The sequence below is a fragment of the Trachypithecus francoisi genome, unplaced genomic scaffold (assembly GCF_009764315.1).
Source record: "Trachypithecus francoisi isolate TF-2019V2 unplaced genomic scaffold, Tfra_2.0 Contig01440, whole genome shotgun sequence".
Taxonomy (NCBI): domain Eukaryota; kingdom Metazoa; phylum Chordata; class Mammalia; order Primates; family Cercopithecidae; genus Trachypithecus; species Trachypithecus francoisi.
This window is the reverse complement of record NW_022681431.1, coordinates 10,438,979-10,459,204: the sequence shown is the minus strand read 5'-3', so window position 1 is coordinate 10,459,204 and position 20,226 is coordinate 10,438,979. Positions and strand designations below refer to the sequence as shown.

At 48.1% G+C, this 20,226-nt stretch overlaps 1 protein-coding gene across 2 annotated transcripts in view; it reads left to right on the top strand.

The window, feature by feature from the left end:
- The window catches only part of PEBP4 (phosphatidylethanolamine binding protein 4), a 225,954-nt gene that overhangs the window by 5,433 nt on the left and 200,295 nt on the right, over positions 1-20,226 (top strand). The window contains exons 1-3 of one of the 2 annotated variants that reach the window (XM_033228531.1): positions 8,970-9,079; positions 9,182-9,318; positions 16,687-16,813. In XM_033228531.1, coding sequence (XP_033084422.1) covers positions 9,188-9,318; positions 16,687-16,813 — 258 coding nt within the window. In that variant the 5' untranslated portion in view covers positions 8,970-9,079; positions 9,182-9,187. Of the gene's footprint in view, positions 1-8,969; positions 9,080-9,181; positions 9,319-16,686; positions 16,814-20,226 lie in introns of those variants that run through there. The other variant, XM_033228542.1, reaches the window with a different exon arrangement.

Sequence of the window (20,226 nt, the reverse complement as noted above, 5' to 3'; positions counted from 1 at the left end):
TCTTTTTTAATGTAAACATTTACAACTTCTCAATGTAAGCTTTTATAGCTATTTTACAGCATATACAGAGTTCACTGCATCCCATACATCTTGGTATACAGGTTGAGTTTCCCTTATCGAAAACACTTGGGACAAGAAGTATTTCAAATTTCAAATTTTTCAGATTTTAGAATATTTGCATATATGAGATATTTTAGAGATGGGACCTAAGTCTAAACATGAAATTTATTTATGCTTATATACACCTTATACACAGCCTAAAGGTAATTTTATACAATATTGTTAATAATGTTGTACATAAAACAAAGTTTTGACTGTGACCCATCACATGAGGTCAGGTGTAGGATTTTTCACTTGTGGTATTCCATAGGCCTTCAAAGTTTGAATTTTGAAGCATTTTAGAATTCAAATTTTTGGCTTGGGATGTATTGTGATTTTTGTTTTGGAGACAATTTCACTCTGCCACCGAGGCTGGACTGCAGTGGAGTGATCTCAGCTCACTGTAACCTCCACCTCCTGGGTTCAAGCAATTCTCCTGCCTCAGCCTCCCAAGTAGCTGGGATGGGACTACAGGTGCCCGCCACCATGCCCAGCTAATTTTTGTATTTTTAGTAGAGACAGGGTTTCTCCATGGCCAGGCTGGTCTTGAACTCCTGACCTCAAGTGATCCGCCCACCTCGGCCTCCCAAAGTGCTGGGATTACAGGTGTGAGCCACCACGCCCAGCCAGTCTCCCATTTCTTTAATTGGTCTTCTGCCTAGTTGTTCTATTCATTATTAAAAGTGGAGTACTGAAATCTCCAATTACTGTTGTTAAGCTACCTATTTTTCCCTTCAATTCTATCCTTGTTTGCTTATATATTTTGGATCCCTGATGTTTGGTGTATATAGGTTTACAACTGTTATATCTTTTTGGTGAATTGATTCTTATCAATATACAATGCCCTTCTTTGTCTCTTGTTGTAGAACTAGACTTTAAAATCTGTTTTGTCTGATATTAATATAGCCATCCCTGTTCTCTTTTTGTTACTGTGTACATAGGATATCTTTTAAAATCCTTTCTCTTTCAATCTGTTTGTGTCCTTAGAGCTAGAGCAAGTCTATTGTGGACAGTATATAATTGGATCATTTTTAAAAAATCTAATCTGCCAATTTATAACTTTTGACTGAGGCATTGAACCCAATTAAATTTAAATTTGAATGCATTTACTGATAGACAATGACTCAGTGACTTATTTTGCCATTTTGTTATTTGTTTTCTGTATGTTTTAGCTCTTCTTGCTTGCTTGCTTGCTTTCTTAAGAGATGGGGTCTCACTATGTGGCCCAGGCTGGCCTCAAACTCCTAGGCTCAAATGATCCTCTCACCTCAGCCTCCCAAGCAGCTGGAACTACAGGCATGTGCCACTGTATCTGGCTGCTTTTCAGCTTTTTGTGTCCCTCATTTCCTCCATTTCTACCTTTCTTTACATCTAGTTGATTTTTTTGTAGTGACATGTTTTATTCACTTCTCATTTCCTTTTGTGTATATTCTATAAATACATTTTGTGGTTACCATGGGAATTACATACAACATCCTAAAGTTATAATGATCTAATTTGAATTGATACTAACTTAACTTCAATTGCATACAAAGATTTTACTTATACAGCTCCATGCCCCCCCATTTTGTGTTACCGATGTTACAGTTTACATTGTTATATATTATATACCCACTAATAGATTTATAATTATTTTATTCGTTGTCTTTAAATTCTGTGCTATAGTTTAGATATTTGTGCCCTGCAAATCTCATGTTGAAATTTGATCCCCAGTGTTGGAGGTGGGACCCAATGGGTGGTGTTTGGGTCATGGGGGCAGATCTTTCATGAGTAGAATGCATTTCCAGGGGAGTGCATTCCAACGTTATTAGTTCCATGAGAACTGGTTGTTAAAAAGAGCCTGGCACCTCCCATTTCTCATTCCTGCTTTCTATTTCACTGTGTGATTTCTGCACACTCCAGCTTTCCTTTCCCTTCTAAAATGAGAAAAGGCCAAGGCTTTTTTCTTCTGCCCAGTCTTCCAGCCAGCAGAACTGTGAGCCAAATAAACCTCTTTATCAATTGTCCAGCCCCAGGTGTTCATTTATAACAACACTAAATGGACTAAGACATCCTGTATTTAAAAGTGGAATTACAAACCAAAATTACAATAATACTGGCTTTTTTATTTGTCTGTGTGTTTACCTCAAACAAAGGTCTTGATATATGTCTTCACCTAGTTTCAACTTACCACAGCTTTTCATTTCAACCTCAAGGTCTAGTTTCAGTATTTCTTGCAGGGCAGCGCTAATGGTAATCAACTCTCTAAGCTTTTGTTTATCTGGGACTTTCTTAATTTCTCTCTTATTAATATTTTGGAAGATATTTTTGCTGGACATAGAATTCTTAATTGACAACTTTTCTTCTTTCAGTACTTTATATTGTCCCAATGCCCCCTGGGCTTCAAAGTTTCTGCTGATAAATTGACTGATAATTTTATTGAGGATCTCTGTACATGATGAGTCTTCTCTCTTATTGCTTTCAAAATTCTCTCTTTGTCTTTGACTTCCAACAGTTTGATTCTAATGTGTCTCAGTGTAGGTCTCTTTGAGTTTATTTTACTCGAAATTCCTTGAGCTTCTTGGGGCCTTAGATGGTCTATTGTATGTCTCAATCTGTAATCTTTGTCTTCAGTGTCTGAAGGTCTGTAGTTGCTCTGCTGTTTTAATGAGCAATGCTGCCCCTTTTCCCTTAGGCAAAGCAAGACTAGTCCTGTAGGCAGACCCCAGACAGATTAGAGCATTGCACATGATGAGTCTAGCTCTGCTTCTTTAAGTTTAAGGGAGAGAACTAGGGCTTGAGCTACCATCTCCAGACCAATACTGCTGGCAGTGGAGGTGGAACAAGGTAGAAAGAAAATGAAATTTCCAACCTTTTTCTGGAGACGGAGTCTTGCTCTCTTACCCAGGCTGGAGTGCAGTAGTGCTGTCATGCACTCCGTGTGAAGAGACCACCAAACAGGCTTTGTGTGAGCAGTAAAGCTTTTTAATCACCTGGGTGCAGGCAGGCTGAGTACGAAAAGAGAGTCAGCGAAGGGAGATAAGGGTGGGGCAGTTTTATAGGATTTGGGTAGGTAAAGAAAAATTACAGCCAAAGGGGGTTGTTCTCTGGCAGGCGGGAGTAGGGGGGTCACAAGGTGCTCAGTCGGGGAGCTTTTTGAGCCAGAATGAGCCAGGAAAAGGAATTTCACAAGGTAATGTCATCACTTAAGGCAAGGACCAGACATTTTCGCTTCTTTTGTGGTGGAATATCATCAGTTAAGGCAGGGGCAGGGCATTTTCACTTCTTTTGTGATTCTTTAGTTACTTCAGGCCATCTGGACAAAGAAGTGTAAGTCACAGGGGATGCGGTGGCTTGGCTTGGGCTCAGAGACCTGACAAGTGCGATCTTGGCTCACTGCAATCTCCACCTCCTGGGTTCAAGTGATTCTTCTGCCTTAGCCTCCCAAATAGCTGGAATTACAGGTGCCTGCCACCATGCCTGGCTAATTTTTGTATTTTTAGTAGAGATGGGGTTTCACCATACTGGACAGGCTGGTCTTGAACTCCTGACCTCAGGTGATCTGCTCACCTCAGCCTCCCAAAGTGCTGGGATTACAGGCATGAGCCACTGTGTCTGGAAAAATTCTTATTATTTTGAAGGAGGCTTTTGAAAAAATTTTGAGACAGGGTCTCCATTTCTCACCCAGGGTGCAGTTAAGGAGGCTTTCCTTGACTGGGCATTACTTGGCTGCTCTAACCTTTGGCTGTTTTCCAGAGCTCCTATAAAGTTAGTTCAGCCAGTTCTCTCTCTCTCTCTCTCTCTCTCTCTCTCTCTCTCTCCTCTCTCTCTCCTCTCTCCCCCCCTCCCTCCCTCTCTCTCTCTCTCTCTCTCCCCCCCTCCCTCTCTCTCTCTCTCTCTCTCTCTCTCTCTCTCTCTCTCTCTCTCTCTCCCCCCCTCCCTCCCTCCCTCTCTCTCTCTCTCTCTCTCTCTGTGTCTGTTTAGCTTTCCATGAGGGAAAAAGAGCTTGGAGCTTCCTAGTCATCCATTTTGCTGACATCCCCAGGATGATTTTTTAAAACAGCTTTATTGCTATATGCTTCATATATCTCACAATTCATGAATTTTGAAGTGTATAATTCAGTGGTTTTTAGTATATGTATAGATAAGTGCAACCATCACATAGTCAATTTCAGAACATTTTCATGACCTTTAAAAGAAACCTCATACCCTTTAGCTATCATCCCATACCTCTCATTCCCATCTTACCCCACCTCCACATCCAGCCTTAGCAACCACTAGTCTACTTTCTGTCCCTATATATTTGCCTATTCTGGACATTTCATATAAATGGAATCGTACAATATGTCCTCTTTTGCGACTGGCTGTTTTCACTTAGCACAATGTTTTCCCCCATGCTGCCTGGGCCCCCACCCTGGGCTCTGTAGAAGGCACAGGATACTAAGAGTAGAGTGGGAGCAGGATTGCATGACGGAGTAGCCAGATCACTGGACTGGTCCAAATTTGAAGTTGCACCCAACAGCTGCAATGCGAAGATAAGGGGGAAGAAATTGAAGATGTTAGCAAGTGAATAGTACAAAGGTTTGCAAGACCCAGGTACCAAAGGGAAGGTAGTCAGAATAGGTAAGGAAAAAGGAGAATGGTCAAGGGACCAGAGTTTAGAATCAAATGAAAGACTAAGTGCAGAGAAGTAACAAGAGGGTAGAGGAAGGAGAAGAGATGGTGATCAGAAGAGCTACTTGAAATCAGCTGGGCATAGTGGTGCGTGCCTGTAATCCCAGCTACTTGGAAGGCTAAGGCGGGAGAATCACTGGAACCTAGGAGGCAGAGGCTGCAGTGAGCTGAGATCATGCCACTGCATTCTAGCCTGGGCGACAGAGACTCCGTCTCAAAAAAAAAAAAAACTGCTTGAATTTAATATTTTAGGGATTTAATATTTGTAGTGATGACAGTGTCCAAGAAAGTGGCCATGGGAAGGGAGGTTGGAAAGGAGGGAGGGGAAAACGTTGGTAGAGGTGTCCAAAATAGGCAAATTCATAGAGATAGAAAATAGATTAGGGCTGTCAGGGGCCGGGGTGAGGGAGGAATGGGGCGTTACTGCTAATAAGTACAGGACTTCTTTTAGGTTGATGAAAACGCTCTGTACTTTGGTAGTGGTGATGGTTGCACAAGCTTGTGAACATACGAAAACCCACTGAATTGTACATATTAAAAGGGTGAATTTTGGCCGGGCGCGGTGGCTCAAGCCTGTAATCCCAGCACTTTGGGAGGCCGAGACGGGCGGATCACGAGGTCAGCAGATCGAGACCATCCTGGCTAACACTGTGAAACCCCGTCTCTACTAAAAAAAAAATACAAAAAACTAGCGGGCGACGTGGCGGGCGCCTATAGTCCCAGCTACTCGGGAGGCTGAGGCAGGAGAATGGCGAGAACCCGGAAGGCGGAGCTTGCAGTGAGCTGAGATCCGGCCACTGCACTCCAGCCCGGGCGACAGAGCGAGACTCCACCTCAAAAAAAAAAAAAAAAAAAAAAAAGGGTGAATTTTATGTGTGAATTATATCTCAATTAATTTTTTATTAGGAATCAATGAAAAAATTCAGGGGGATTTGTTCACTATAGTTCAGAGATTCCAGAGGGCCTACGTGGAAAGGTTTAGGAGGGAGAGAAAGAACAAGAGTCTGTGTCTGGGTAGAAAAAGGAGGTGAGGCCTGGGCAATGATTGGAGGGTGTCAGGCACAGGAGGCCTGGAGGGGTAAGAAGGAGAGTTTCAGCAGCAGTGGTTCAACAGATCTCAGTAGCTGGAGGGACCAATGTGTCTCTGGAAGCCACAGGTTTGGCTTGAATGGTGGTGTCTGGAGGTGGTCCCAGCCCAGGTAACTGAAGGAAGAGAGGGGGACTTCAAGGGTGGCACCAAGAAATCTAGCAATGGGACTTTCCAGGGTGAGAGAATTAAGCAAAACCAGCTGGTGATGGGGAGGGAGAATGGTCACTCCGCAAGCTTGAACACGGCTTTCAGATCTTAGATTTCACATATGAATCAAAGTCCTGAAAATCCCCAAGAGAAAGATCGGGTTTGAAAATCCCGAGAACCACTGCATTCTGCCAGATCTCTCTGCAAAAAAACAAGCCACAGAAGGTTAGATAAATAAGCAAAAGGCATCCAGGGCTGAGGGCCAACCTGAGTGATTAGTTTCCTACTGATGTTTACACAGAGTTATGAGCTGTTAAGTGAAAATAAGGATGATCAGAAACGGAAGTGGCATGTGTTATGCACTTAAACAAGAATTTTATTAAACCTCTAGATACTCCACGTAAGGTGCTCAGAATGCTCGACAGTCTCCGTGCTGCCTCCCAGAAGCTTATAGGCTGGGGGATTGAGGGAGAAACGATCACTAAGCAAATAACTACAAAATAATTTATTACAACTATATAAGAATAATGAAGAAAGCAGTGAGGTGCTCTGATTGTTTATAGAAGGAATCTGATGGATGCTAGGGATCAGAGCAACTTTCTCTCAGGAAATGACATTTCAGCTACCCACCCCCCTAATGAAGGTAGGAAGTGGGGTCGGTGCCTATCACAGCCCTGGGATAGAAAGGAGCTTGAGGAACCCGCCAGAGGTAACATGTGAGAGGAGGAGGAAGTCAGCTAGAGAGACAGGAAAAGTCTGATCTCGCAGGGCATTGTGGTCCATGTGGAGGACTCTGGGGGTCCTTCTCCCAAGAACAAAAGGAATGTAGAGAGAGTGAGTAAGAGGCAATGGAGCAGCTATAGAGTGCAGTGGAGCCAGGTGGTTATGAGCGTGGACTCTGGGCTGGGTGTGGTGGCTCATGCCTGTAATCCCAGCACTTTGGGAGCACACAGGTGGATCACTTGAGCCTGGGAGTTCGAGACCAGCCTGGGCAACAATGCAAGACCCTGTCTCTACAAAAAATACAAAAATTAGCCAGAGCCGTGGTGTGCCTGTAGTCCCAGCCACTTGAGAAACTGTGGCAGGAGAATCCCTTGAAGCCCAGAAGGCAGAAGTTGCAGGAGCCGGCATCACCCCATTGCATTCCAGCCTGGGAGATGAGAGTGAGACCCTGTCTCAAAAAAAAAAGCATGGACTCAATGGACTCAACCCAGTTTCAACAGGTTCAACCAGAGCCTGGGGTTTAAATTCCAGGTCTGCCACTTCCTGGTGAACAAGATCAGGTTTTAGCTAATGTCGCTGTGCCATCTCCTCCTCCATAAGATGGGGTGATAATAGTGCCTATTTCCAAGGATTGGCATGAGGATTTGGAGACAAAAGTGCCTGGCACGTGGAATAAGGAAGAACTGCCACTGGAAGTGGGCTCAACAGCAGCAACCTGCACTGTGGGCTCTCCCTGCCTCCAGGCCACCATCACTGTGCTAAAAGAGTTGACACCCAGGAAAGTTGAGGCTTCTCTAGTGGATGCCATTTGTAAGATGAGTTTCTTGGTCTTGGGCAGCCCTTCTGGCAGCATCTCCTTGACTGTGGCTGTCCTGTGAGCTGCATGCAGACAAGGCCATGCTCAACCTATACCCCAGGGCCCAACATGGGGCAGGCACATGGGAGGTGCTTAATGCCTATAAGTGAAGTGGGTTGCAAAGGAATGAATGAATGGATGGATCTGTGAGAGAATACTTAGACTATTCATAAATTATTGAGCATTTACTATGTTCCAGGCACCTTACTGAGGGCTTAACCTGGTTGATTTCATTCTCACAATGATCTTGTAAGGAGGCTACTATTAGACTCTGTCCAGTAGGGGAGATCTTGGGAATACGTTTTCTGGTTGGGGGCAAGGGGAGTCCTGGTTGTATTTCAGGGAGCCTAATGATAGAGAAATGTGTTTAATATGTAGCCCCAAAGAGGGGCTTTTTGCTACAGGTTGGGATCCTGGAGGCAGGAATTAAGCCAGAAAGCAGACTATGCTGAAAGTAGTTTCTCTAAAGATCTAGCTGCGTGTACTTTACAGCGATGATCTCATATTCCTTAGCAAGGCACCACGGTGACAGGAATTATTTTACTTGTTTGTGAAAAGGAAAAGTGGTGCGTTCTAGGGAGATGCAGTGGCCTCCCCAGCATCCAGAGAGAGCTCAGAGCAGAAGCCAGGAGTCCTGAGTTGCTGGCATGTCTCTCCCACCCCCGCCTCTGAGAAACAGAGAGCAGAGAGCAGAGCTATTGGAGAGGCTGTGGCAAGCCGCCTTTGTTCTTCTCCTTGCCCACTCAGGCTCTAACCAGAGTCCCACGTGCACCTGGTGGCAGGACTGTTCCTTAAGGGAATGCAGGCGACAGTCCCCAGCTCCCCTTCTTCCCGGTGCAGCGCTGGGGCAGGCCACCCCTTTCTGAGCCCCAAGCAGCTCCCCAGACCTCCTTCTCCAGAGACGATTATTTTGGGAGAGTGCTGAGTTCAGCACAGCTGCAAGGTGCAGCCAGACGCACCCTTCTGTCCTCAGCTGGCCCTTCGGAGCTGGCCTCGGGCTGGGGTGCGCCTGCCCCCACCCACTGCAGCAGTCCCTCCTACACAGGGTTACTGTGTCCAACCACCTCCACCTTGGGGAAGCTCACAGGCTGTGGAGACAGGTGGAGGAATGGGGGCTAGGAGAGGCAGAGCCGGTCTGAGGGGCACAGCACAACTCCTAGCCCTGAACCTTGGGTTAACCGGTTCCCCGGGCTTGCCTTACAGCCAAGGGGCAGGCTGGCCTTTGGCCAGCTGACCATCCCCAGGCCAAGAGCAGGGACTGGATGAGGAGCTGCACTGAGAAGCTTATATAAGCACTTCTACTTCGCAGCCTGCTATCTGCCCTGGCAGCCAGGACAAGAGTGACAACAAAGCTGTGTCTTGCCAGGGGGAGGGGCCTCTGCCAGGAATGTACATTGAGTCCAACTTGGAGGAGGCCCAGGTCCTCCCAAAGTACTTGTGTCCGGGTGGTGGACTGGATTAGCTGCGGAGCCCTGGAAGCTGCCTGCCTTTCTCCCTGTGCTTAACCAGAGGTCTCTATCCTGCCAAGTGGGCCCCTGGGGTGGGGGGCACAGGTAGTTGGCAGGAAATCCCCTGCAGGGGATCCAGCTGCTCTAAAGCTCCTTCTGTTCCAGGTGCCCATGGGTTGGACAATGAGGCTGGTCACAGCAGCCCTGTTACTGGGTCTTGTGATGGTGATCACTGGAGACGAGGACGAGAACAACTCGTGTGCCCAAGAAGCCCTCTTGGACGAGGACGCCCTTGTGTGCCAGTAAGTCAGGGCAGGCTTGGAGGCGGGAGGCACAGAGGCTGCCAGGCAGGTAGATCGCAGGGAGGGGTATTTCCAGAACCAAGGAGCACCATCTCCTGAGCCTGATTTTATGGGGGAAGACAGAACACATGTCAGGTCTGGAGACCACCTTGATGGAGGATGGCGCTGAGAAAGGGACTTAGAAACAGACTCCTTCCTGCCTTCCAGAATGCACCTCTCCCAGGACCAGGAGGGCTGTGTACATGGTCGGCTCTGCTTGGGCCCTCCAAACCTGAGGGGTCTTGGCAGGGGCAGGAGGCTGAGACCCTCAGAGAGAGACCCAGAGAGAGACCGTCCCTCCCTATAGCCTGAATGCCCCTCTCCCCAGAACCCCGACCAAGAGGCATTTTAATGAAAAAAGGTGTGTGATTAGACCCTTCCTGTGTGAGAGGTGTTTTTCAATGATGGGACCCAGGAGTGTTTGTGTAGGGGCCCTTTAGGGATCATGGCACTGGGTGGAGTTGGGTGATGAGGCTGGCTTCTTCCCTTCCAAGGGCACAAGCTGCTTCTACTTTGGGTAAGCTGGAAAGCCTGGCGTTCGGCTCTCTCCTCATCGACTTTGCTGGTTGGAAAGCAAGCCTTCATTTATCTGGACTTGTGGGTCATCCTGAGGACTCCCCAGGCCAAATTGATGCCAAACCTCCCTGCCAGTTTAGTGACTGAGGAGGGAGACACCCCGCTGAGCCCATGTGTGAGAAATGGTGCAGGAGGAAAAAGAACTTTGACGACCTACTCTCTTCTGTACCTTTGAATTTGCACAAACATTACTGTTCATGAAAATATGTTTGTTTTTCTTTTTTTTTATTTAAAACATTTTTGACAAACATGACTTTTAGAACCATAAATACATGTCTTCTCTTAAAGTTATGTAGTTGAAGCCTTCTTAAAAAGTAACATTTTGGTTGGATTCAGTGGCTCACGTGTGTAATCCCAGCACTTTGGGAAGCCAAGGTGGAGGATCACTTGAGCCTAGGAGTTTGAGACTAGCCTAGGCAACATAGAGAGACTCTGTCTCTACAAAACAGTTTAAAAACTAGCCAAGCATGGTGATGCACACCTGTAGTCCCAGCTACTCAAGAGGTTGAGGTGGGAGGATCGCTTAAACTCAGGAGGTCAAGGCTGTTCTGAGCCATGATTACACCACTGCATTCCAGCCTGGGCAACAGAGCCAGACTCTGCCTCAAAAAAAAAAAAAAAAAAAAAAAAAAGTAACAAACTTTGCTCATGTCAGTACATTTTGAAAAATCTCGTTAAACAGTTCTGGGTGTAGACTGGACACGGTGGCTCACGCCTGTAATCCCAGCACTTTGGGAGGCTGAGGCAGGCAGATCACGAGGTCAGGAGTTTGAGACCAGTCTGACCGACACAGTGAAACCCCATCTGTACTAAAAATAAAAAAATTAGCCGGGCATAGTGGTGCACGCCTGTAATCCCAGCTACCCAGGAGGCTGAGGCAGAAGAATCCCTTGAACCTGGGAGGCGGAGGTAGCAGTGAGTCAAGATTGTGCCACTGCACTGTAGCCTGGGCAACAGATCAAGACTCTGTCTCAAAAAACAAACAGTTCTGGGTGAAGTTTTCATGTGGAAGGAGGAAGAGAAACATGGTTGCCTCTCACAAGTGGGATCCAGTTTTCTAGGTGCTCTGCTGAGTGAGTCGAGGGGCTGGCAGGCTTCTCACTCTGAGCAGTGCAAGGTCACCGCCCTCATAAGCAGGGGAGGTCAGCTGAGCCAGGGTACAGCAGGCCTGGGCTGTGATAATGGCCCCTTAAGGAGGACCTCCGCGGTTCCTGGTGTTTCCCACACTGTGGGAAATTAGGATGTCTGTAGGGTTGCTGGAGGTGACCAGCCTGAGGCTCTGGTTGCCCTAGGCTCTGCCCTGCCAAGATCACATCTTGGTGCCCTGGTGACCCATGCATGGGGGCACACGTGGGAAGTCCCAGGGCACCTTCTGTGTCCCAGGTGCTCTGCTGGTGCTTGGACTCCTTGACTTCTCTCACTGTCAGTGATGAACCTACAGAGTCTATGTTAGCACCCCCATTTTGCAGATGAAGAGTCCCCAGAGATTAAGAAATCTGCCCACGGTGTTTACATAGCTTAAAAGTAGCAGAGCCAAGATCTAGTGCCCTTGTCTGACTCCACACTCATGCTCTTTCCCTATCTGCTTCTACTGACGCCCTTCACCCCGGGTCCAGGGCTCCCAGACTCGAGTCAAGGGGAGCCATTCTCAGGACTCCCGGAATATGCCAGCACGTCCCCAGTTTGAGAAACAGATTTATGACCCTAAGGTTGCATGCCAGGAAGATGTCTTTTGATTTCAAGCCATCATCGCAAAAGAGGAGATTTGTCTTTATTGCCACAGAAGATTTTTGTTTGGAAGAGATCATCATGAATGATGATGAAATGAAAATATGTCAAGGACAGATAGGACCCCTGAGGAGACAGCAGGACCTCCTGCACTGACGCCCTCCTCAAGATCCCCACTCAGCTCAGGCTCTGACCTTGGCAAGAGATCCCCCAGAGAAGGCACTCCTCTCGTGGGCATTTAGAGTCTACCAGGGAACTCTTAAAGATTGGACTTAATGCCTAAAAGTATTCATCTGTAAGGGAGGAATTTTATGTACTGTGACAAGCAGTGAGACGTTGTTAAGAGAAAATCTTCTCGGGAATCAGACCTTCCCTGCTTCTGAGATACCCTAGACCAGACCAGCAAAACCACCGAGAGTCCCAACACTGGGCTCAGTTGCAGAATTGAAAGAATTGTGATCCTCCAGCCCTGCAGCTGGGAGGTGAATCCACTCAACACACCCCTCCTGCTGCTGCCATCCAGTCAGCCCTGCGAGCTCTCCTGAGGATGGGAGCTGCTGCTCAAAGCGTCCTGCCTTTTGGTGTTGAAAAGCTCCATTCTTCAGAAAATGTATTCTTATCCCAAGGCCCTGTTGCTCTTCTTGAACATCAACCCACCTTTTCCAGTGCAGATCCAGGAGGTGCACAAACTAGTCTAGTTTCTCATCTTCTTTGTGGTCATTCATGTGTGTGGTGACAGATGCCATGCCCTGCCCCTTCATCCCCAGCTCCCCCCAACCTGGGCAGTCATCCCCACCCAGTCCTTCAGTCTCTCTCAGGGCCCTTGGTTACTCTTCTCTTTAAATACATTTCTTTCAGAGACAGAGTCTTGCTCTGTCACTTAGGCTGGAGTGCAGTGGCCTGATCATAGCTCACTGCAGCCTTGAACACCTGGGCTCGAGCAATCCTCCTGCCTCAATGTCCTGAGTAGCTGGGACTACAGGTGCATGCCACCACAACTGGCTAAGTTTCTTATTTTTCATAGAGTTGAGAGTCTCCCTATGTTGTCCAGGCTGTCTCAAACTCCTGGGCTCAAGCAATCCTGCCACCTCAGCCTCCCAGAATGCTGGGATTACAGGCATGCACTGCTGGATACAGTGGCTCACGTGTGTAATCCCAGCACTTTGGGAGGCCAAGGTGGAGGATCACTTGAGCCTAGGAGTTTGAGACCAGCCTGGGCAACAAAGAGAGACTCCATCTCTACAAAACAGTTTAAAAACTAGCTTGCTGTTTTTCAAGTGGGGTGACCCACACTTTCACAGTGAGCCCCTCTTCAAGGCAGCCTCATATCCCATGTGTCTTTTTGTCATCCTCACTGTCTTCGTCTGTTCAGCTACTGTAACAAAATACCTTAGACTAGGTCATTTCTAAACAGCAGGAATATATTACTCACAACTCTGGAGGCTGAGAAGCGCCAAAATCAAGGTGCTACTGGATTCAGTGCGTGGTGCGAGCTTGCTCTCTGCTTCAAAGACGGCGCCTTCTTGCTGCAACTTCACCTGGTGGAAGGGAAGGGTAGCTCCCTTCAGCCTCTTTTATGAGAGTGCATTTTATAAGGGTCCTGCTTGTTAATATCATCACATTGAGGATTAAATTCCAGCATATACATTTTGAGGAGACACCAACGCTCAGGCAATAGCACTCACTGAGGGGCAGCTGAAATTCGAAGCCCTTCATACAGGCACAGCTGAGAAGCCATGTTTTTAGAGACAGGGTCTCACTCTGTCACCCTCTGTCACCCAGGCTGGAATCAGGATCATGGCTGATCCTTAGCAGGATCATGGCTCACTGCAATCTTGACCTCCCAGACTCAAGCAATCCTCCCACCTCAGCCTCCCATATAGCTGGGACTACAGATGCGTACCACCACACTTGGCTAATTTTTTCTATGTTTTATAGAGACAGGATCTCACTACATTGCCCACACTGGTCTGTTAACTCCTGGGCTCAAGTGATCATCTCACCTCAGCCTCCCAAAGTGCTGGGATTACAGGCTTGAGCCACCACGACCAGCCCTTGTGATCTAATTCTTGCCATGACAGAGACTCACATGACCACCTAGCTCAAACTGAAGCCTGGAGGAATGAAACAGCTCACTAGGGAAAATGTGTGGTGCAGGGAAGAAAGTGCAGCCAAGCCTACTGGACGCGTTCTCTGTTGTACACAACAGATCACTCCAACACGTAGCAGCTGCAAATAGGTGTTGTCCTGCAGTTTCTCAGTTACTCATCTGGAGATGGGAATAGTGTTAAGAGCTGCCTCAAGATATGGTTGCATGAAATTAAATCCTACATATGTGATGTCCCTGATCTATTGGGGTGGCCCAGTAAAAGTCATGCCCTTCGTCCCCAGTCCCTTATGTAGCATTAGTTCATGGCAAAGCTCGGGCCAGGGCCCCTGATCTTTTCACTCCACTCCCCAGGGTGCCTCCAAGTCTTGTCATGGAGATCAGGAGATCCCCAAACTCTGGATGGAAATTAGAATGAATTCCATGTCAGGTAAACCACAAGCAGCAAGGGCACACAGGAAGGTGGCACCTGTGAGGTTTTCTGGCTTGAATGCAAGTTGTTTGTTTTTGAGATAGAGTCTTGCCCTGTCCCCAGGCTGGAGTGCAGTGATGCAGTCATGGCTCACTGCAGCCTCTACTTCCTGGACTCAAGTGATCCTTCCACTTCAGCCTCCCAAGTAACAGGGACTATAGGCATGCACCACCCTGCTTGGTTTTTTTTTTTTTAATTTTTGGTGGAAACAGGGTCTCACTATGCTACCTTGGCTGATTTCAAATTCCTGGGCTCAAGCCATGCTCCCACCCCAGCCTCTCAAAGGGCTGAGATTATAGGCATGAGCCACCGTGCCTGGCCTTGAATGCAAATTTTAAAGTATATTTTCTCACTAACTTTAATTTTTGATTCAGCTCACCTCAGGTTTGTCCAGATCATCTTGTAACTCGATTTGATAATCAGAATTGTTGGTCACCAGCTCTGTGCCATCTGCAGATCAAATAAATTTCTCTCTGTGTCCTTCTCCAAGCCTTTGCTAAAGCAGCTGAGCCGGGCAGAGGCCTGCACATGCCCCCTTTCCTGTCATCCTAAGCGGAGCAATATGCTATCTTCAAACGCTGGCCTGGCAGTGCCCTATGGGTGTGAAGAGAGGGGCAGGGACACGACCCAATCCCTGGTTCGCTGGCATGTGCCGTGTCCTTCAGGGCACTCTCTGTGGCTCTGCACTCCCCTCACCAAATAACGATTTGCTGATTTTGTTTCTTTGATTCTTTTGATATTTACAACAATTCCACTCTGATAAAAAGGGGTGAGGGGTTGTGGGCATGAGGGCGTCCCTCCACCCTCAGTTTCCCTCCTCCGTGCCTCTCGTTTTCCCGTGCTGTTCTGCTTGCTCTCTGTCTCTCTGCCCTTGGAGAGTCCCCTCTCTGCCTCGCATCGCGCTAGCTGCAGCAGCAAGGAGTTGCAGCAGAAACAAACCAAACAGTCGTTAAGATGATGCTAGGAAAATAAAACTGGTCCCCTAAAACTTCCCCAAAAGCTGTGAAAATCTTGCCATCCATCAAGAATTGCTGTAAATGTCCAAAGAGTTAGAAGACACAAATTTGCTCAGCAAGACCTTGACTCATCCTGCTTCCACCCTCTGAGACCAGAGCACCTGACTTCTGGCATTGGGGATGCTGGCCCACCGAAGTGTCCTGGTCCTCAGCTGCCAGGTGCTGGGGGCTCAGCGGCCTTTTGCTTAAGGCTGGAATTCAGGAGCCACTGGAAGAGTAGGAGGTAGAAGGCGGGAGGGGGAATGCAGGGCTCCCCACCAGGAAGCTGCTCTTGGCCCACTCCCAGGCCCCAGCTTCAGGGAGCTCTCCCTCCAGAACTGTTCTCCACATTAAATCCTCACAGGGTCCCCTGAGGCATCACCTGCAGCAAGGCACTGTGGACAGCTGTGGGTGGCTACTGGCAGGCTGTAGAGCAGCTTAGCCATGCAAGGCTGTTAGGAAAGGCTGGGGACCTGCAACACCCACTCCATACCCACACCCCTTCTCAGTGATGTCTTAACCCACATTAACCCTACAGAGGCCTTGGGTCGTGGAGATAAAATGTAATAGAAGAGCAAGAAAAAACAGTTTTTAAAAATGTCTTTGAAAAATGTTACCTACGTTTCTGAGTTTCAAATATAAGATGCACTTAAGGCCAGCCTGATGCAGTCGTGGCCCGGCCCGGCGTGCCCCGCCCTGCAGACTGTCACCTTGCTCTGTATCATATTTTCTTCCCTTCCAGGAAGCCACATTCTCAGAACGCTGGTGCTGTTCGGGCCATTCTTCTCAGGGAGCAAATAGATGAACCAGTTCATTCATACTTACAGTCTTAGTGAGCCAATGTTTTACCCCCGAGGGATGTTTGCATTTTGAAAGAGAACCTAGGCTATGGTCAATGCTTAACCCGAAGAAGCGAATTCTTCACCTGATGGCAGGATTTCAGGCATGGGGAGCTCTTGATTGTTTAGGGGAGAGAGAACGTCTATGCCTTTGAAGGAAGGTATGCTGACTTGCTAAGCCTTTCTTTCTGTAATAAGAATGTTCCTGAAAAAGCAATCTATAGGTACTGTTTTTATAAACTCAATCCTACTTTAAAGACACTAAGTTTGCCTGAGGATATCTATTCTTCTAAGGAAGTAAACACTGATGATAATTAATATTACACTTTCTGATGACTTACAACATGCCAGGTTCTCTTCTGACCATTGACCGCCACTTTACTCCTCACACTGACTCCATGAGGGAGGAATTATTACTGTTCTCAGTTTACAGATGAGGAAACTGAGGCACAAGGAGGTCAAGTAACTCTTGGGCCACACAACTAGTTAGTGGCAGGTTTAGGATTTAATCCCATTTCACTTTACATTCCCAATAGTGCTAGACTGAAGCCTTGGGAACCCCAGGCTCCCCTAAAACCCTGACACAGGGCAACCACCTTCTTCTCTTCATAGGGGCCTTGAAGTTTTCTACCCAGAGTTGGGGAACATTGGCTGCAAGGTTGTTCCTGATTGTAACAACTACAGACAGAAGATCACCTCCTGGAGGGAGCCGACAGTCAAGTTCCTGGGGGCCGTGGAAGTGAGTGAGCAGGGCTGTGTTAAAGCAGGGCGGGGGAGAGTTGGGGGTCTTAATGTTCCTCCAGGCTTGCTCATCTGGGTGACTTGAAGCTGCGTGCAGAGCCATCTGGGTTGGGTCTGGTGGCAGCAGGTGGCTGTTGACATAAAGTTGTGCCTTCCTTCGAGTGGACTTAAGGAGAAGGCTGGGGGCCAGTGGGAGGGCTGCAGACTGGAAACTTGTGATGATTGAGGCCACTTGCCCAGGTCTCCTCCTACTCCCCTGCTCTGGGAGTTCCTTGGCTGCCCCTGAGATCTGGGCCCCCAAGCCTGGTGGAGACCAGCTGGTGTGTGCTTTGGAGTTGGCAGATAAGTGGAAGAAGGGGTGGTATGGGAGGAGTCCTCGCCCAAGATGCGGGGTGTCTGGGTCTTCAGATGACTTCTGGGCTGGAGAGAAGCTGGTATTTACCAGGACAGGCAGAGGTCAGTGCATCCTGACACTTTGTTGTTGCAACATGAGACATGCTCTTCTTTTGCCCAAAGTTGTGTAAAAGAAGAACAAAGCATTTTAAGAATTGGGAAAAACTATTTTAGTGGGCAGTGATTAGTACTATTCTGGAAGCTTTCCTTGTGGGGTCTGGGAAGCCTGGGGAAGAGTCACAGAAGAGTCACAGAAATGGGTCTGCGGAGTGTGTTTTGGGGAGCTGATCTGGCCTTCTGGTCTCCGCTTCTTTATTTCTTGACTCCTGGGCCAGACTGAGCCCCCAGAGTGTCAATGATGGAGACTGGCCTCTTTTCTGCTGTGTTTTAGAAGGAGGTGCTGGTGCCAATCTAGGCAGGACTCGGGTCACAAATGTGTGGAGATGGAAGGGTCATGGCTGGGATGTGACCAAGTACACACATCAAGGCTGACCTTCTGGTCCCTTCTGAGCAGGGTGGCAGAGAGGGGCCATAAGGGGTTTTACCTTCCCCTCAGTGCTGCCTTGGTTAGGCCTCACGCAGTCAGCTAAGCCCAGTAGAACAATACGCTCCGGAGGGCGGCAGCACACAGGCTACTCCAATGCGGGGGATAGACTCTTCTCTTCCTTGAAGCATTTTTCACTATCAGAGAGCAAATAGATTGTGATATAGCTCACAAGTTAAGAGGCTGCTAGCATGAAGCTTTGATAGGTTGTCTTGTTTGCCAACATGATAAACACCCTTTCCTTTGGGAAGACAAGCAATAAAGCACACACATGTACATGTGTACACATGTACACACACATTTGCATGCACACACATGTGCACACAACATCAGCCCTCCTCCCTGGAAACCCCTGGACTGGACATACCTGTGAACAGCCAAGAGGAGCAGAGAAAGGAAGGCTGCTGATTCTAACTCCTGGGATGGGAGGTAGAGGGCCACAGAGGCTGGGCAGTAACCCAGTCTCTTACAGGAGTATATGCCACTCTGCAGGACAGGACTCCCGGCTTCACCATCCATTCACTTCTCTTGGGGTTTGTCCCTTATATAGTGAGGGTCAGTCAGATGCTTTCACAGGCCAGAGACAACCCCAAGGGGATTCTCCCAAAGGGCTCCCTTCTGCATTCTGATGATGCTGCAGACATCCACTAGATGGCAGTGTAGACTTTTCTGAGCACCTGGTGTCCTTCAGAGCAGGGATTTGAAGCCTGTTGGGAAAGTCTTTGGTTTGATTTGGTTTTGTCGCCCTGGGTTATCAGCACATAACACAAAGACGACATCACCCCTGCCACATCCTGAAGTCTTGCACTGTTAAACCCATCCTGTCTCAGCCCAGGGGTGGGGTGGGGGGAAAACGGATGTGAAACATAGAGATTTATGAGGGACACAGAGCTGTGGTCAAGAAAGTCAGGGAGGGCAAAGATTTTACAAAGGAAGATTTGATCGAAGCTGTGGGAAGAAGAAAAACATGTATTCTACTACTATGGAACGATAGTTTATGGAAATGTAACAGACCTATGAGAAGGCAGATTCAGAGAGAGTTGCCAAAAGTGGTCATTGAGTGCCACCTTATTCCTGGGCACTGCTTGGGCCTTTCATTTAATTCTGTTATTAAGTCTCCAAATTAAGTATTTCTTTCATCAAGACTGTTAGTGGCATGTGACAAAAAGTCATCTCAAATCGGTGTGAGCCGAAAGAGCGGGGGAAACTTATTGGCTCACAAAACTGAAAACTCCAGGGATAACTTCAGGCAAGGCTGGATCCAGGTGCTTGTGTCACCAGGAATCTGTCTCTTGACTGTTTTTTTCTGTGCTATTTTTATTTGTAAATAGACTCTTTCCTTGTGGTGACAAAGATGGCCCGAACAGCCTTAGGTTTGTGTTTGACCAGTTTGTCAATCCCAGTGGAAATAGGAATTTCCATCCACCAAAAGTCACAGGATTGGTCTCGCTTTGGTCTCGTGCCTATCCCTGAACCTAGCAGTGACCCTCTACAGCTCCCCTTAATCTACGAGGACTGAGAGCAGAGGAGGATGGTTGCCCTGAATGCGAGTCAAAGTGTGATTGATCAGATAAGGGTGAAAGGATGTTAGGTAGGAAATGCCAGGGCAGGTCCTGTGGAAGTGAGTAATCTGGCCAAGTACAGAGCTGAAAGGTTCCAGAGCCAGGGTCAAAGCCAGGTCTGCCCAACTCCACAGTGGCCAGTGGACCACTGGCAGGGGCTCTAAGGGAGACACCAGGGGGTGCTGGCACAGGCAGGGGTGGGCTGGCCAAAGGGAAGTTTCCCCGGTTAGAATGGAAGGGGGTGGGCAGGAAGGATAGTCCTTGTTAGGGAAGGTGGTAGTTGGAGCTTTGCTTAAGGGATAGGGCATGACTGGTGAGGCTGGAGGAGCAAGTGCTATCTGGATCCCTCAAGAAAAGGGTGCAGGGAGCCTGAGTGTTTAGGACAGAGAAGAGCATGGAGGTATTTCCTCTGGGCCCGATGGAGAAGGGCACGAGTTGGTGACTGCTATGTGGGGATGGCGCGCTGCTTCCAAGGTGACTGAAGCAATGCCACGAAAGCGGTGACTGCCAGTGGACATGCCCAGGAAGCCCCCCCACCTCCCAGCAAACTCCAAAGCCCTGGAAAGAGGGGTGTAGCTGTGCCTCTGTGCCCAGCAGAGAGCTTCCCACCTCCATATTCTGGCACTGGCCACTTCCCCAGCCTTGGCATCTTTAGACCCTGCTCCCGTCACAGTGCTTCCTCCTCTAGGAAGCCTTCCCTGACTGCCTCCGTCTGGGCTCCACCTACATCCCTGGCTGATCTCTTCTTTCTCTGTGCTTTTAAAATGTCCCTACCCTCTAAACTGGGTTTTGACTTTCCTCTGTCTTGTGCTGTAGTTGCTCATTCCTATCTCTCAAAGCTTCAGGCACTTTGTAAGCTAGGAGAGAAAGACTGTGTGTTGATTTTGAGTCACCTGCGGGCCCCCCAGCACC